Below are 18596 nucleotides of genomic sequence, written 5' to 3'. Positions count from 1 at the left end.
CAAATAAGCTGCAAGTCATGTAGTTTTCCACCAGTGAGTGGCATATTCAGCTAGGAGTAAACTAAGTAGCGAAGTGGGCAGACTAAAATGGATTTAAACTCAACACAGAGAAGACAGTCAATGTACTGTTCACAGAAAAAAGCAGTATTAGACCTAAACCCGACATCACACTTAACGGGCAGCGTATTGCTGTCCAAAAAGGACAGATTCTTTGGCGTCATAGTCAACAAAAGGTTACATTCATCACACACATTAAGCAGTTAAGACTTAAAGGACTATAGGCACCTAATTTTATTGCGCATTTTCTTCTGCCAAACGATGCATTAGACATTAGGATACATGGAATACTAGGTGGTATTTGCCTACAATTGCTGAATAATTTATAATTTAATTTCTTCTCTCATGCTGTTTCAGTTTCGGTTTCATCGACTGAGCGATGACTGCGATGTGAAGTTGATGTTTTGGTCATGTGATCCACTAGAAAAAGCAATATAATCGCTGATATTTAGTTTTAATTCACTACGACAATTAATCCAGCCTCTTCCAAGATCAGGAATGAGAAAAAATTACCTTTCATCGGTTGTATTACAGTTTTTCTAGTGGATAACGTGACCAAAACATAAATTTGACATACTTGACGTCATAGTCTTCGTTCGGTCGATGAAACCGAAACGGTGTCAAAAGAAATTCAAAGAAAAAATTCAAGTGGTTTGTTCACTTGCGTCCTTTTCAGAGTCTGTGTCTCGAAGCCCAGTCGACCCGGAGTGTTTCTTTGAGGCACAGCAATTTGCAGTGTGCCAGATGGAGAAAGAGTGAGTAGTGCCTGGCTTGTGGATTACTCACACACAGGGAAGCAGTGTCAGTGAAGGAAGGCTGACCTGCAGATGCTTCAGTGTTTGTGCATAGGAAATTGCTTTTTGGGAGAGTGGCTGCTGCACCTTACTGTTGGTGCAGTGTGCCATCAGGCTGAAGAAGGAGGTTCTGGCGGGCTAGTTGGTTCATGATGAACAGAAAGGGTATAAACTGCGCGAACAAGACAGGACGAGAGGCACACAAATCGACAGACAAGTCTGTCGATTTGTGCGCCTCTCGTCCCGTCTTGTTCACACAGTTTATACCCTTTCTGTTCATCAGGCCGAGAGATGTGTGGCAGTTAACTCAGGATGGTGGCAAAGCAACTGGAGGGCACCATTTAGACGGCGGTGGGCAGCTCCAGCCGCATGGGCAAAGCGTCGGCCGCCTGAATCAGGGATTGGGCTCACAAGCAGCCAGCTGTTGGGGGAGTAGGGGCATCAGCCAAAGAGCACAAATTGCATTGTGCAGTAAGGCAAACGACAAGTTGGTCAGCAGAAGCAAATTGCACACAGGGAGCTGTGATGAGCAGTGTGGTAGAGGAGAGTGGTGATGGCTTGAAGAGTGCTCTGACAGAGGCCAGATGGTGCAGGCAAGGCGGAGATCCTCTGGAAGTAATTACTCCCTTATTACAGGTCCTGATATCAAGTGGTGCTCAGGCAGAAGGGGACGGTGGAGCATATGATTCTGTAACAGTGGCTGGTGCATGAAAAGACACTGAATATGGCAGGGAAGTGTTGCTGTTCTGGTAGCTTTGGCGCTCAGTTTGACCTCAGGTGGTGGTCCGCTAAGGTTGCCCATGTGTAATCTCACAACTGATGTGAATGCGCTGTTCTGCTGCAGGTGGCTTTCCTGTAGATGGTATTAATGCAGCTTTATAGCATTGTGCCATGTTCTTCTTTTGTGTGCACGTGTGTGGGCAAAAACGTGGAGGGTAACAGAAAGGCTTGAGATGGAGTCAGGGGCAGCATAGCGTGCTATGGAAAGGAAAATGATAAGTGTGATGTAGAACAAAGTTGAGTTAATGACATCCTGGTCCAAGTCAAGAAGAAGAAATTGGCATAGGCACTAATAATGCCGAAGGCATTGGTAGATTCCAAGAGAGGGCTAGCGCAGCAGGGGGGGATAGATTAAGAGCTGTGCAGAGATAGACTGATTGCAGCTGGCACTGTGTTAATTCGTGACCATATGGGAGAGGCCTTTTTCCTGTTGGGCTTGTAGTTGGGCTGACGATGAACACGACATGCCCACTGCCTTTTTGTGCAGCGTGTACCCCAACTTTCTGCGGAGTCCCTACCATTGCAAGCACCAAGTAGATGTGCTGACAAGTGGCAGTGTGTCGCTGGCCGACATCCTCTACAACGACTCTGCACTTTTCTACTTTATGGAGGTGCGTCATTCACTAGAAACTTTTTGGAACGGGAATAGTACTATGCTGGTTGTTCGTATGCGCAACACAAATGAGCAAGTGCAGTTTATGCTGAAATTGCTTTTAAGACATAGATTCTTTTTTTTTAATTATCAGCATTCTCTATTTATATTTCAGTTTTTTTTTTGGAACAGGAAGGCATGTGTATGTGTTTACTCACAATGGGTCAAGCGGGTTCCAAATTTTGGAGGCTCCAGTATGTGACACGAGGCCAGGGCAAGGCACAGATGACACTACAGAGGAGGGAGAGAGCAATGCTGCTGCAAGAAGCCTTTGCCTTCCCGCAGTCTTCACGAAGTACAGCATTTGCTGCCACCCTGTGCCCTTTCTTTTTCGAGAGAGGTCTGCTAAACATTCTCAGATGAGGCTGATACTATGATAAGCCCCGCCGTGCCGCCACCGCACCATTGGTGGAGTCATCGTAGAACAAAACTCCTCCTATTTGCTGAGCCGCACAGAGAGTTGTATTTCCTGAACTTCGGTGGATATTCCCGGCCTTCCGCGGCTTCTGCGCACGCCATAGGGATTAGTGCTGCTAGCATACAACACTGGCAGCATTGAGGGCATCTGCCGAGCTCTAAAAGAACGAGTTGAAGGCGTTTACATCTCGAATTTTCGGTCTTGCCTTCCTTCAGATTAAGTGTCGAAGGCATGCTCAGTGTACAAGTGTCTCCCAAGAGAGGAGAGTCCAATATGTTACCATAAAGGACTAAAGCTCAACACTTGTGAAAGGCAAACAGTGCAAATGTGAAGATCAGAGCAAAAGAAACACAGGACAAGCACTGACTCACAACTAAATGTTTATTCGAAGAAAGCAACTCAATATATGGAAAAAGTGGCCAACCTATCAACAAGTACCAATCAATCAAATTTTATTTCAGTATTGCGGATCATGAGGAAAACACAGACAAAAAGCCAAACTAGGCTTGACGAGGCCTGTGCTCCCTTACAAGGCATACAGTGCAACAGGTACATTTGACGGCTTGCATAGAAGATCATTATAGCTGACAAATAGCCAGCAACGCTATATACACACTAACATTTATGGTACAATGCAAACATATGAAAGCAGTTATACAGCAGGAGAATTCAGCAGTGTTGGTAGTATGTAGGACAGCATTTGCTGCCCATAGTTAGTGCAAGCTCTTGGAATTTGCCAGTGTACATCATTAGAGCGGACATGTTCTTTCCCACTCAAGCCTGAAAGATGCTGTAGGAATGTGTTGTTGTGTTTAAGAGACACCTGATAACGGTTTAGCAGCGTATTGTCGTACATAGCAAATACGGGTGCCAGATTTAATGCCTTGGAAATGAGTTCAGTGTGGGTGGGTGTCGTAGGGTTTATTGGCGACAACATGTACCGCTTTCTTTTGCAGCTTGTATAGTTTGTCTTTGTTTGTTTGTGTCGTGGTACTCCACACCAGGAAACAATAACTCAGCTGTGACAAAAAACAAATACTTGTAAATTAATAGTTTGATGTTCTGCGGCAGAAAGAAACGTAACCTGCACAATATTCCATCTGTTTTAGAAAGCTTACTTAGTACAGCTTCTATTTGTTTGTTCTTCGACATGTGTTGTTCAAGAAGTATGCCAAGGCTCTTATATGTGGGAACAAACTCTATACGTATCCGTAAAAAACCAAGTTTCAAATGCTAGTTGCTGTCAATGATACGTTGCCTTGGCCGGAATAGTACAGCCTTTGTTTTAACAGTATTTATTGTTAAAGAGTTAGTATTACTCCCGGTGTGTAGTTTTTCTAATAGCGAATTTCCTTTTCTTATTATCTCCGACAGGTTTGCTCCTTTCAGAAATAGGCTCATGTCATCAGCGTAGATAACAAATTTAGATGTACTGTCAATTTTCACTACATCATTAATATGAAAGTTAAATAACAAAGGACCTAATATGCTACCTTGTGGTACGCCCGCACCTATGGACCTCCTTCACCCCGCGACGTCACGAAGATGCGGTGGCGCTGATGTTAGCAGCGACTTTAGCATGGTAGGCAAAACAGGTTCCGCTTGCCCGTGCCTACCGCAGCTGCCGCAGCTACCGGCGGCTGCTTCAAGCCTGTGCACTGCAGAATCAGCATGTATTGACCAGCTGCGTCACTGCTGGATCCGCGTAGTAGCATAAAAAATATGTAATGGTACCGACAGGCGCAGCGCAGCGAAGAAGCGGACGAGTTCAAGCGGGACAACGAAGAAGCAGACGAAGTGCAGCTGGGTTTTTCGAACGACGCCTATGAGTGTGGCCGTCGTGTCGCCGGACAACCAAGACCAACCGACCTGTGCTTCAAATAAACGCCTTGACACTTGGTGGAGGTGCCTCGGTTCCCGTCCCGGTCCTCATCCTGGAACTTCGAAGTGGAACGCTCCTCGTCTCCGCCACCATGCCGGAAGGTCCAAGTGAACCATCGCAGCCCCTCCCTGCCACCGTACTCTGTCACGGGGTGCAGCGCCAGCGTGACCCTTCTCCATTTAGTGGCACCGATGACCAAGACGTCGACGATTGGCTGGCCTCCTATGAGCGCATCAGCATTTACAATCGGTGGGACGATTCCGTGAAACTTAGCAACGTCCTATTCTATCTAACGGACGTTGCCAACCTATGGTTTCGCAACCATGAGGCCGACCTTCCCACCTGGTCGTCCTTTAAAACAAGCTTCGCCGACGTTTTCGGCCGCCCCGCCGTCCGGAAGCTTCGCGCCGAGCAACGTCTTCGTGCTCGATCTCAGCTCCCTTCCGAGACGTTCACAAGCTACATCGAGGACATCGTTGATCTGTGCAAGCGTGTCAACCCCTCCATGTCCGAAGGGGATAAAGTCAACCACATACTTAAAGGCATAGCCGATGACGCTTTCCAGATGCTGCTGGCGAAGAGCCCCACCTCCGTCGCTACCGTCATCCAGCTGTGCCAAAGCTTCGACGAACTCCGCAAGCAACGCGCATCTACGCGGCAGTCCGGCGCGCCTGCGGGGGGTCTTGCTGGCTTGGCCCTTGGTGGCTCGTCTGCTGAGCAGTCCCTGTTCATGCAGCAGGTTAAAGACTTCATCCGCGAAGAGATCGCTCGCCAGCTTTCTCTGCTGCATCACATTCCCGACCCCGTCTGCCCTCCGCACGCCCACTATCCGTCGTGTTATTCAGGAGCAGGTCGCTGCAGTTCTGCCATCCAGTCCCCCACCTCCTCCTGTGGCAGCGCCGCTCACCTATGCTGAAGCAGTCACCGGTACACGGCGCTCGCCCACCTCTGCCGCCTACCCTAGCAGCCCGGCCTTTTATGCTCCACCGCCGTCTATACCCCCGCCGCAGGTCCCGGCTCGTCGACCCCGCCGAAACCCTACGAACCCCTGGCGTACCGTGGACAATCGACCGATATGCTATTCCTGCGGTCTTCCGGGCCATGTCGCACGCTTTTGCCGTCAGCGATCTCCTCGTTCTGGCGATTTCATGTGCAATTTCCGCTACGATTCCGGGCCGCCCTTGCCTAATGTCTCTTCTGCCTCCTCTACACATCGCTCCCAGTACCCTACTCGTCGCTCGCCTTCCCCTCGTCGACGTTCCATTTCTCCGATGCTCCGCCGCCCGGACCCTCTCCCAGAGGAAAACTGACTGCCGCAGTTCAGGAGGCAAGAACTGCGTGTTTTGCCAACTTTTTAAGTCCTCCGTGTTCTCCTGCTAACGTGATTGAGGTGTCTGTTGAAGGCGTCCCCGTTCTCGCGCTCGTCGACACGGGTGCTGCAGTGTCAGTAATTAGTGATGCTCTTCGCCGCAAACTTCGTAAGGTGACAACGCCGCTGTCTGACTTTTCACTACGTACGGCCACCTCTCAGCGCATCCACCCCATCGCAGCCTGCACGGTCCGCGTTTCTATCAACGACGTCGCCTATACCATCGAGTTTGTTGTGCTGACCGCCTGCTCTCACGATGTCATCCTCGGCTGCGATTTCCTCTCGACCCACCGTGCAGTGATTGATTGTGCCCGTGCGGAACTTGAGCTTTCTCCCCTGTGTGATGTTTCGTTGTGTGACCTACCTGTGCGCTCCGCTAAGCTTCTTGTAGCTGCCGACACCGACATACCTCCCTCCTCTTCAGCCCTCGTTCCGCTCCGCCCCGACTCTTTCCTCAGCGGCCCTGTTCTTTTCACACCTACCGCAGCACCCACTCGCCATCAGCGCCTCCTCATTCCATTCGCCGTTGTCTCGATTTCCGATGGCCACTGCGCCATCTATGTCACCAACCCATTTTCCTACCCGTCGTTTGTTCTTCGCGGCGAATGCCTCGGCTCTATTGAAGAACTGGCCCTGCTCTTGCTTCCGAGTTCTCCGATACCCGTGCCTGCTCCCCAGTTACTGCCTTAGCCTGTTGTGCGACAGCGCCCGATCCGATTTCCATCGACGTCTTTCGTCGTAACATCGCTCCCGACCTTCCGTCCGCTTACCGTGACCAACTCTTGGAACTTCTCTGCCGCTTCCGCAACTCTTTCGACCTTTCCCAGCCCTCCTTGGGGCGCGCATTGGCCGTCTCTCACACAATTGACACTGGTACCCACGCTCCCTTGCGTCAGCGACCGTACCGAGTCTCGCCGAGCGAGCGCCGCGTCATCCGTGACAATGTTGACGACATGCTTCGGCGCGGCATAATACAGCCTTCTCACAGCCCTTGGGCCTCTCCTGTTGTCTTGGTGACGAAAAAAGAAGGCTCCATCAGGTTCTGTGTGGACTACCGCCATCTCAACAAGATCACACGCAAGGATGTTTATCCTCTACCCCGAATCGACGACGCACTGGATTGCTTGCAGGGAGCGGAGTATTTTTCATCCCTCGACTTACGCTCCGGCTACTGGCAGGTCCCGATGGCGGCGAACGACAGGCCGAAAACCGCTTTCGTCACCCCAGACGGCTTGTATGAGTTCAATGTGATGCCATTCGGCCTCTGCAATGCTCCAGCCACATTCGAAAGGATGATGGACACTATTCTCAGTGGCCTCAAATGGGAAACTTGTCTGTGTTACTTAGATGACATTGTCGTTTTTTCCAAAGATTTTCCTTCCCATCTGCACCGCCTTCAGCGCGTACTCACTAGCCTTACTGACGCCGGCCTCCAACTAAACTTGAAAAAAATGTTACTTCGGTGCAACACAGCTCACAATATTAGGCCATGTCATCTCCAAAGACGGCGTTCTTCCTGACCCTGCCAAACTTCGCGCCGTCGCTGACTTCCCCAAACCAACCACCTTAAAAGAACTTCGCAGTTTTATCGGCTTATGCTCATATTTTCGCCGCTTCATCCGAAATTTCGCCAGTATCATCGCCCCTTTAACGCAGCTTCTTGCCGGCAGCCCGAACCTTTCGTCTTGGTCCCCCGCCTGCGATACCGCGTTCAGCACTTTACGCCGCCTGCTGGTCTCTCCCCCCATCCTTCGCCATTTTGATCCCGCCTGTCCGACAGAAGTTCACACTGACGCGAGCGGTGTGGGCTTGGGCGCAGTTCTTGCCCAGCGAAAGCCTGGGTATCCGGAATACGTCGTCGCTTACGCCAGCCGCGCCCTCACCAAGGCGGAATCAAACTATTCTGTTACAGAAAAAGAATGTCTCGCCATCATTTGGGCAATTGCCAAGTTCCGCCCTTACATTTACGGCCGGCCCTTCTATGTCGTCACAGACCACCACGCCCTATGCTGGCTATCCTCCCTCAAAGATCCTTCTGGCCGACTCGCCCGCTGGGCTTTACGTCTCCAGGAGTTTGATATACACGTCATTTATCGCTCCGGCCGCAAGCACTCGGACGCCGACGCCCTTTCTCGTTCACCACTCCCATGCGAGTCAACCTCTGCCCTCGTCTGTGCCTACGAATTCTCTTCGTTCAACATCCCTGATATGCTCTCCGAACAATTGAAGGATCCTTGGATCACCTCGCTGCTAAACTTCCTGAACACTCCCTCGCCGCATCCTTCGACCCGGACCCTTCGCCGCCAAGCCCACCACTTCGCCGTTCGTGATGGCCTCTTATACTGCCGTAATTACCTCCCCGACGGCCGGAAGTGGCTGTTGGTCATCCCTCGACACCTCCGTGCTACAATCTGTGCCTCTTTTCACTCCGCTCCACAATGCGGCCACGCCGGTGTACTGAAAACATATGCTCGCCTTCGTCAGCGATTCTACTGGCGAGGTATGTACCGCTACATACGTCAGTACATTCGGTCATGCACCGCCTGCCAACGTCGCAAGAAACCTCCCCACCCCGCCGCCGCTCCTTTGCAGCCGTTACCTTGCCCTGGCCGTCCCTTTGACCGCGTCGGCATTGATCTTTATGGCCCGCTTCCAACTACTTCGGCTAATAATCGGTGGATCATCGTTGCCGTTGACCATCTCACCCGTTACGTCGAAACGTCGGCTCTCAAATCTGCTACCGCAAACGATGTCGCTCACTTCATTCTACACAGTCTTGTTCTTCGTCACGGCGCCCCGAAAGAACTTCTAAGTGACCGCGGCCGTGTTTTTCTCTCGGACGCCGTCGAGGCCCTGCTCAAGCAATGCCAAATCGTTCATCGCTACACCAGCGCCTATCACCCCCAGACCAACGGCATGACTGAGCGGTTCAACCGCACTCTGAGTGACATGCTCGCCATGTACGTTGACACCGCCCACTCCAACTGGGATCAAGTGCTCCCGTTCGTCACGTACGCGTATAACACAGCTACTCAGACAACAACGGGGTTTTCTCCTTTCTTCCTCTTATATGGCCGGGAGCCTACATCCACCATGGACACCATCCTTCCTTATCACCCTGACCCTTCCGAGACCACCTTACTCTCCGAAGCTCACCTGTATGCCGAAGAATGCCGGCAACTTGCCCGCTCTTTCACCACACAGCAACAATGGGATCAGAAGCACCGTCGGGATTCCCCGGACCCTCCAGCGTCATACCCATCTGGCGCCCTCGTTTGGCTCTGGGTGCCTTCCTCCACTCCCGGCCTCGCCACGAAACTACTGTCTCGCTTTCACGGACCTTACCGGGTTGTCCACCAAACTTCTCCGGTGACTTATATCGTTGAGCCGCTCGTTCCCTCTTCGGATCACCGTCGCCGGGGGCGCGAAACTGTGCACGTTGAGCGTCTCAAGCCTTACTATGACCCGCCCATCCTCTCCTCTCCGTAAGTCGCCAGGATGGCTCCTTTTTCGGAGGGAGAGTAATTGTAATGGTACCGACAGGCGCAGCGCAGCGAAGAAGCGGACGAGTTCAAGCGGGACAACGAAGAAGCAGACGAAGTGCAGCTGGGTTTTTCGAACGACGCCTATGAGTGTGCCCGTCGTGTCGCCGGACAACCAAGACCAACCGACCTGTGCTTCAAATAAACGCTTTGACAAATATTAAATTAGCCTCGATAGGTTTCTCGCGCATAAATGCCGCATTCGTAAACTGGCTAACAGGCATTGGGCCACGGTAGTAAAGCGCGAAGTCTGGGAGTCGATAGGCACTGCCACTCAATGCACTTAATAGCATGCAAGTTACTGCGTTCATTCACCTGAACTTCAGGATAGTAGGCTGATAATTGCTCAAGGAAAAAAAAGACATATGCAGCTGCACACATACTTATCACCTTGAGCCGGAGTGCACGGGACGCCGACAGGTTCACTCGCCCCCAAGGAATGCATTTTTTTGTTAATAGCACACCATGTTTTAATGGCGCGTTTTATGACATTTAATATTTACTTGAAACTGTTTCTTGATATGACGACGTAATTATTTCATTCGAGTAGAAAGAAGTCTGGTAAGTTGTGTCAATCTTGCGCGGTCGCGTTGGTGTGCTTAGAATAGCGTACCTTAAGTGTGCTAAACGCCATATGCTTTTTCATTGCATAATGCATGTGTCATGTTTCATGAGGCAGTACATGATCGCGAAGCTTGTTAGAAAGAAGCAGCCGCAGGCGTGCTACTAACAGACATGTGGCGAGATTGAGAGGGGACGCGGCAATGAAAAGTGTTTTCATTATTCATGCATGCGATATGTAACTAAACTTGGTGCAAATATTAAATTCCTACGCTAGTTTCAGTAATTCCTTTTATTTATAGCTATACCTGGTGCAGTTCTGGGTAATTATAATTAACACCCTCGTCAAGTCACCCCAAGGTCTCAAATAACTGAGTAAATAGTGCACAGTTTTTTTATGCCAGCATGTACATAAAGCCCTGTTCTGTACGATGACGCGATTAGTTCTTTTTCTATATGATCAGTACTTATGCATTCATAGTTACATGAAAAAGTTTCTTACAAGAAATAACTAACACAGTACTGCACGTGTAGGGAAAAAAATCGAGAGATTTATTACACTCCTCAACGTCTCAGGAATAGTTTGCGACAAATGGAAAGTTTTATAACGTTACATTGGAAAAATTTCTACAAGAATCACCTCAAAAGTTTTGGAGACACTTGGCAGTACCAAAGAAAAATGTCGTGGAGATAAGCTCAGACAGCGGACCTATAAGTGAAAAGACTGAAATGTGCGATCTTTTCAATCGATACTTCGCAAGTGTTTTCAGTGAAGACGATAACAAGCCAGCGGATACTAGGTTCGCTGCTGAAACACGCGCAATTGACGACATAAGCTTATCGATAGAAGGCGTACTGACTTCATTGTTGAGCCTAAAAACATCAAAATCAATGGGCCCTGATGATATTCCTAATCTGTTTTTGAAGCGATACGCAGAATGGTCAGCTAGATACCTCGTACTAGTGTTTAGGAAGTCACTATCAACAAGCACGGTTCCCGATGATTGGAAAACTAGCAAAATAGTTCCTATTCTCAAGACTGGAGATTCAAAAACGGTCAGTAATTATCGTCCCATCGCACTAACGTCAACCTGTTGTAAGCTTCTAGAGCACATTGTCTCAAAGCACATTCGACAATACTTAACAGATATTGAATTCTTGAACAGGTGCCAGCATGGTTTTCGACAGGGCATGTCAACAGTTACACAATTAATAGAAACTTTGCATGATTTTAGCGAAATCATTGACCAGAAAGGGCAAATTGACATAATATTCCTAGACTTTAGGAAAGCCTTCGATCAGGTAAACCATAGAAAACTTTTAAGCAAATTTCAATCAGTACTCAAAAACTCAAATATATTTCGTTGGCTGGAAAGTTTTCTTGTGGGCCGAAGGCAATTTGTAAGTATTGACGGGAGCGCATCCCAAGTGTGTGACGTGACATCGGGAGTGCCACAGGGCTCGGTACTCGGACTGTTATTGTTTCTTGTTTACATAAACGACCTCATTGAAGATTCAGAAATCAAGGCCAGATTATTTGCAGACGATTGCATTATTTATACTAATGTTAATTCAGTTGAAGATCAAGTTAAGCTTAATGGTTACCTGCTCAACATTAGCGAATGGTGTAGAAAGTGGCAAATGTCTTTAAACCCCAGTAAAACAGTATGTATGACAATCACACACAAACATCAGCCACTCGAATTTGACTACTCATTGCAAGAAAACAAACTTAATCGAGTAACAGAATATACATACCTGGGAGTGACAATTACTTCAGACCTGCGTTGGAACACTCACGTACATAACATTGTTGCTAAAGCAAATAAAAGATTAGGATTCATTAGGCGGTCACTTAAGCATGCTACACAGGATACTAAACTTACGGCTTATAAGATGCTCGTACGCCCGATAATGGAATATGCGTGTGAGGTGTGGGATCCCTACACTCAAACACTTGCAGCTGAACTGGAGCGAGTGCAGCGACGTGCACTTCGCTTTATCTATTCTCGCTTCCGAAGACAAGATCAGGTAACCCCACTTTACACTTTAGCGAACTTGCGCCCTCTTCAATGTCGCCGGAAACAAAAAAGACTCATTCTTTTCTATAAGATTATGAACAACATGGTACATATCGATAAGCAGCAATACATAAGTGAAACTACTTCACGTATCACTCGGGGTAAACATTGCAGACACGTAAAAGAACAAAAGTTTTCTAAGCACTGCTACAAGCATTCCTTCTTCCTGTCCACAGCGAGAGAATGGAACAGACTGCCAGAGAATGTGGTGCTCGCATCGGGTGTGGATGTGTTCTCTGCCGGAGTTCGTGATTGTTGGCATAGTGCCTGATATAATGCGCCTTGCATTTGTGTTGGGCATGGTGTTTTCCCATTTTTTTTTTGTTTCGTTGCAGCGATATTTTTGCGCATTTTTATTTGTTGCTTAGAGGTCAGTTCTATTTTTTGATATGTTAAAACTTGGCACCGACTGGATGGTGCTCGGAGCGCTAATGTAATCGGAGCGCTAATGAGAACAGCAGTGCACAGCAATGCGTCATCCCGCCAGTAACAAAAGATGAAGTAAAGAAAGCCTTAGAAGCAATGAAAAGGGGAAAAGCAGCTGGGGAGGATCAGGTAACAGCAGATCTGTTGAAGGATGGAGGGGACATCGTGCTAGAAAAACTAGCCACCCTGTATACGCAATGCCTTATGACCCCGACTGTACCAGAAGCTTGGAAGAATGCAAACATTATCTTAATTCATAAGAAGGGAGACGCCAAGGACTTGAAAAATTACAGGCCGATCAGCTTACTATCCGTTGCCTACAAAGTATTTACTAAGGTAATCGCTAATAGAGTCAGGGCAACGTTAGACTTTAATCAACCAAATGATCAGGCAGGCTTTCGTAAAGGATATTCCACAATAGATCATATTCACACTATCAATCAGGTGATAGAGAAATGCGCAGAATATAACCAACCTCTCTATATAGCTTTCATTGATTACGAGAAAGCATTCGACTCAGTGGAAACCTCAGCAGTCATACAGGCATTGCGTAATCAGGGGGTAGAAGAGCCTTATGTCAAAATACTGGAAGATATATATAGCAACTGCACAGCTACTATAGTCCTCCATAAAGTCAGCAATAAAATTCCAATAAGGAAGGGTGTCAGGCAAGGAGACACGATCTCGCCAATGCTGTTCACCGCATGTTTGCAAGAGGTTTTTCGAGGCCTGAATTGGGAACAGTTGGGAATAAGAATAAATGGAGAATACCTAAATAATCTGCGATTTGCTGATGACATTGCCTTGCTGAGTCACTCAGGAGGTGAACTGCAAATCATGATCAACGAGTTAGACAGGCAGAGCAGATCGATGGGTCTAAAAATTAACATGCAGAAAACCAAGGTAATGTTCAACAGCCTAGCAAGGGAACAACAGTTCACAGTTGGCAGGGAGAGCCTAGAAATTGTCCCAGAATACGTCTACTTAGGGCAGGTAGTGACAGCTGATCCGGATCATGAGAGGGAGATAACTAGAAGGATAAGAATGGGGTGGAGCGCATATGGCAAATTCTCGCAGATCATGAGTGGCAGTTTACCAATTTCCCTCAAGAGGAAAGTGTACAACAGCATAATCTTACCGGTACTCACCTACGGGGCAGAAACGTGGAGGCTAACGAAAAGAGTTCAGCTTAAGTTAAGGACAACGCAGCGAGCCATGGAAAGAAAAATGATAGGTGTAACGTTAAGAGATCGGAAGCGGGCAGAGTGGGTGAGGGAACAAACACGGGTTAATGACATCCTAGTCGAAATCAAGAGAAAGAAATGGGCTTGGGCAGGGCATGTAATGCGAAGGCAGGATAACCGCTGGTCTTTAAGGGTAACGGAGTGGGTTCCAAGAGAAAGTAAGCGTAGCAGGGGGCGGCAGAAGGTTAGGTGGGCGGATGAGATTAAGAAGTTTGCAGGCAAAGGATGGATGCAGCTGGCAAAGGATAGGGTTAATTGGAGAGACATGGGAGAGGCCTTTGCCCTGCAGTGGGTGTAGTAAGGCTGATGATGATGATGATGATGGTGCTAGTGTTTTGTTTGTCGTGTTCCGCCTTTGTAATCTGTACCCTGTATCGCTCCTATCTTGGTCCTGACCGGACTGATAGTATCTCAAATAAATAAATAAATAAATAAATAAATTTGATTTTCATGCGAATTACGAAGGTGAGTGATCCAGTCGCAGAAAATGTGAGAGGTCACAAAACGAACCTTAAAGTTTATTCCCTCATTTATGGCATCTTCGCTTTCGCTTTGGTCAAAGAAATGCGGCACTGAAATCAAAGAAATTACCTCACAATTTTTGACGACCACACTTCTAAAAAGCGTAATTTATAAACTTGTATTCAATATTTTGCTGTAATTTTTCGTCACGAAACTAGACTTCAGGGCTTGGAAAGAAAATCATTCTAGAAATCAAAAATTTTCACCAAATCGACCAGCTTAACAAGAGGACAAGTCGGCCTGGCTGGTGCGTGGTCATGCGGCTAAAAACAGCGCTAAGCGAGACAGGAGATCAGGGACACGACGCTGTCCCCACTTTTCGCACAGCACGACACGTACATATGTCAGCAGACGATGAACGCATGTCTGCTCCGACGAAACAAGGCCAGCATTTCCACTCACTATTGTCCTGAAGTAAAATCATTCCGGCTAGTGCAGAGTGTCAAAACTTGTTTTATTCAATGCCTAGCGCATAAATAAACGGCAGGAACGCTTTCTACATGTTTACTACTAACCATATATACAATACACAGTGGCAAACTATTTCTCTATAGGCCGCACGTGGCCAACGCGAGCTCGTGTACTTCAACAAATTACTAAGTTGGAAGCATCAATCATTGCTATAATTCGCAGAAACTGGAAACGCGCCTACAAGCCTTGAAAACCCGCGCTCAACACCTATCCGCGACGCCACTCCCCGACCTTTTGCCTACCACGAGCTCGCTAGCGACTGCAGCGCCACCTCGTTTGTTTGCAAACATGCAGGAGGTCTATAGCTTTTATCTCAGGCACAGAGCCATGCATTGCTACCATTTGGCAGCAATGTTCAAAATATGATGCCAAAAGGTCTAAAAATGTTCCTCGAAAACCATAATATTTCAGTTTTGTTAATAAAGTGTTACGGTTCAGGCAATCGAATGCCTTTGAATAATCAACAAATATACCTAAGCATTTCATTCCTTCTCGAACGATTCTAGAATGTATTCTTTCAAACAGAACATAAGAAAGTTTAAGTATATACGTTTTTTACAACAGGGAGTGATACAACTTTTCAGCACATTTCAGCTTTCCGTGTACAGTATTCGCTGAGGTAGGCAAGGACACAGTAGTCTACCAACTATCGTGCCACCGTTCAAAACAGTTCCTTTTTGCCGGGGAACAGAGGTTTGCCGCATATGTCTCACAGAAAACATGTCTTCTGCTCGACCTTTCTTTCTTCGTAGCACAATTTGCAGTTTCGATATTTTTCCATTTTTGAGGCTTGTGCTGCAGCCCTTGAGGTTTGTCATCTGTTCCGGAGTCACCTCTCGCCAAGATCCATCTTTTTTGCTGTAGGACGGTTTCTTCAAAATATGCATCCACGCATACTTGATCGTGTTCCTGCATATCTCACTGATGATTTCCGCGGTGAAAAATAAGAGGAAGAAATCTACGACTGTGAAGGAGCGCCGTGCGGCACTCCGAAACGCAATGCCGTGGTCGACGCCTGGCTGTCTTCTAGCCGAAAACATGACTTTCTGCGCTGCCGGCTGCAAGCAATCCCGCCCAAAAAGCGTTGACACCCTGCAGATAAGAGTTGTGACGTTCAGAACACTCTGATCTCTTCCAATCAGCGCGCAGCAAAAGCGGAACTTTTCGGAGGAAAAAGCGAAACTTACCGGGCACGGCTGTTGACGTTCTGGGTCGGTTTGACGCAGTTTCACTGTCCGTGCTAAAGTCTGATGAACCAAATTCACCTTCTGAGTCATCACTGTTGCTGTTCTCGTCCAAAAACGAGCTCACAGATGCATTAATTTTCGTGGAAACACGTAGTTTCTGCCCAGCTGCGGCACGCGACGTTGAGGAGCAGTTTACAACTTATGATGAAGTCTGACAGGTCTCCAACCAAAACTATTTCAGAGCTAAAGCACTACTTCATTAGCAATCCTGGGAAAGCTGATGTCTGTCTCAAACCTCTCGGATACCTGCAGAAATAAAATAAATATTGCCCCGACTGGGCTTCAAACCTATGGCAGCGTGAGCAGGTCGTTTCACTGGCCGCTGCACTAGAGCACTTGGGTATCGCCACAGCCGATCACGCCTCATGTTAAACTGCCGCACTCTTATGGTGTGCATTGCACGTTGTTGTCCTCATCAACTTCCGTGTGCACAAAAGTCACAAAAGGAAAGGAAACACTCATAACTGGCTTCCTGGGTCAGTGGACACCTCAACTGGACTTTGAGCTAGGTGGCAGTAGGGACGGCAATGTGCACTGCTTGTGTTTTGCGTTTACAACATTTTGGCAGAAACACTGCATTAGAGCAATAGGCTGCCGGTGTCCATTGGCGGTGTCCATTGGCATTGGCAACGTTGTAGACTGCATTGATTTTGAGGAAAGGAAAGGAGCGTAACGGGATCCCAGGGTTGATGGACACCTCAGTTATGCTTTCAGTTGCGTGGCAGTGGCCATAGTGTTCACCTGCAAAAAACTGCTTTTGCACAATACTCCATACTTAGCAATGCTAAACCATGAGCAATTTTTAAAATTTGAAACCTAATGTTTCGAAGCCGGTTTGGCTCCTTCTTCAAGGGTGACTGGGGGCTGTGGCTATGATGGGGCAGCAAGGGGCCAAAAGAAGGAAAGCGGTGGAGTGGAGGGACTGTGGTTTGGGTTGTGGTTTTCAAAAAGCCATGGCAACGGGTTATCCATGTTAAACACTCAATAGGGGCAAAAATATAAAAACAATCACATGTTCTATCTAGCAGTGTTTGCGGTGAAACACAAAGTTAACCTGCCTGCGATGTTCTCTCTTGATTCTAAGCTCAGGTAGGAGTGAATAATCAAGTTCTCGGTGGGGGCAAGTTGGTCACTCACCATAAAGCAGCAGGTAAAACTAATTCGCAGCTCTAGCTGTTCTGTTGTTTCTATGTTTATTCGTCGTTCTCATTTTTTTTCGCGGCTTTAAGTATTCTGCGTAATCAAGGTTCGCCTGTGGTTAAGACTATGACGGTTTGCAGTGCACATTTCTGCCATGTGAAATTATCTTGACCGACATAAATTATGAACTACCGACCATTTCAAGGTACGGGCACTTTTTGGGAAGTTAAAAGCAGCTGTTTCCTGCACAATTCATTGTACACAATGCTTGCAGTCAGTAGCGGCAGGATGCTTGCTAAATTTGGAGCATGTGCTGAACTTCTGGAGCTACACCAGCAGCTGGTACCAGCACCTAGCACCATTTATGGTACTGAAAAATTAGTTGCCAAACAGGGCTGCACTGTATGTGAGCTTGGGAACATGCCTTAATGCACACTGCAGCATCTTGAAATGTTGAAGTCTGCGAGTTTAAAATTTTCTCTTTATCCATGTTTGCTCTGTGCATATGTGTTGAGTGGTCCCTCACAGCCCTTTGTGGCACGATTAGAGCTGCCTTTGTACGTGTCACACCTGGCACTCTGTGCCGTCAGCAGCCAAATGTTTTGCATACCAGACCAGCCACGCCTGCGTCGTGTGGTTTCTAGCTTACGTGAGATGCCTGTTCATAGAGGGTTTGAATACACTGGCTGACAACTCCGTGCATGTCTTGGTGCCAGACCACACAACAGGACCCACATTGAGAGCAGACTCGCACAAATATATTAATGCAGTGTGTGAGAATGTAGCCCAGCCACTGAACACAACACAAGGCCAGTGCACCTGCCGGATCATCTCATGAGCAGCCATATTGGATTTCCAGTAGTGCCCCCTACAGCCTGTGAAAGTTCCGAATCGAGTCAGTGGAGCAGCGTGGAACTCTGTCAAGGTTTCGAGGGCCTTCAAGAGGTGGCTGCGTGCATTTTCTAGACTTACTGTGCGGTACCTAGAGTTCGCCATATTGCTCCCCCAAGCATCCAGATCAGAAGGGAAAGAATGCTCTTGCATGTAGGAGGTGGTTGGACAGGGTGCAGGCTCAGTCTTTCTGGCTGCCCAACTTCTAGGCCGGTTACTGTTGCATTGAATGAGACAGCTTGCTAGTAATGCATCGACTGCACCAAGGCCTATCTCTGTGAGATGCAAACAAAATGCTCGCCATGTGGTACCCTTTAAATCAGGTAATGGCTCAAGCCACCTAGCCATGACTCGTGAAATTTTACTCTGGTCTTGATTTTAGCCACCCATCGGATAACCTTCGCTTGGTTACTTCTACCCGCTTAAAATCTACTTTTCCTGCTGCTTTTCACTGCTTTCCATTGTAGGGCGAAGCCCTTTACAGAAAGGTATCAACTGTTCAGCCATTTTCTTCTCCTC

The 18596-nt window shown here is 47.8% G+C and overlaps 1 protein-coding gene across 4 annotated transcripts in view; it reads left to right on the top strand.

Moving 5' to 3' along the window:
* Nucleotides 1–18596, top strand: part of pkaap (A-kinase anchoring protein pkaap) — a 112528-nt gene that overhangs the window by 31985 nt on the left and 61947 nt on the right. For all 4 annotated transcript variants that reach the window (XM_077655728.1, XM_077655726.1, XM_077655727.1 and 1 more), the window contains 2 exons: nt 734–812; nt 2119–2242. In XM_077655728.1, coding sequence (XP_077511854.1) covers nt 734–812; nt 2119–2242 — 203 coding nt within the window. The remainder of the gene's footprint in view (nt 1–733; nt 813–2118; nt 2243–18596) is intronic.

This window comes from Amblyomma americanum, chromosome 2 (genome assembly GCF_052857255.1).
Source record: "Amblyomma americanum isolate KBUSLIRL-KWMA chromosome 2, ASM5285725v1, whole genome shotgun sequence".
NCBI lineage: Eukaryota > Metazoa > Arthropoda > Arachnida > Ixodida > Ixodidae > Amblyomma > Amblyomma americanum.
The sequence above is the reverse complement of the archived record's forward strand: the minus strand, read 5'-3'. Positions and strand labels throughout refer to the sequence as shown.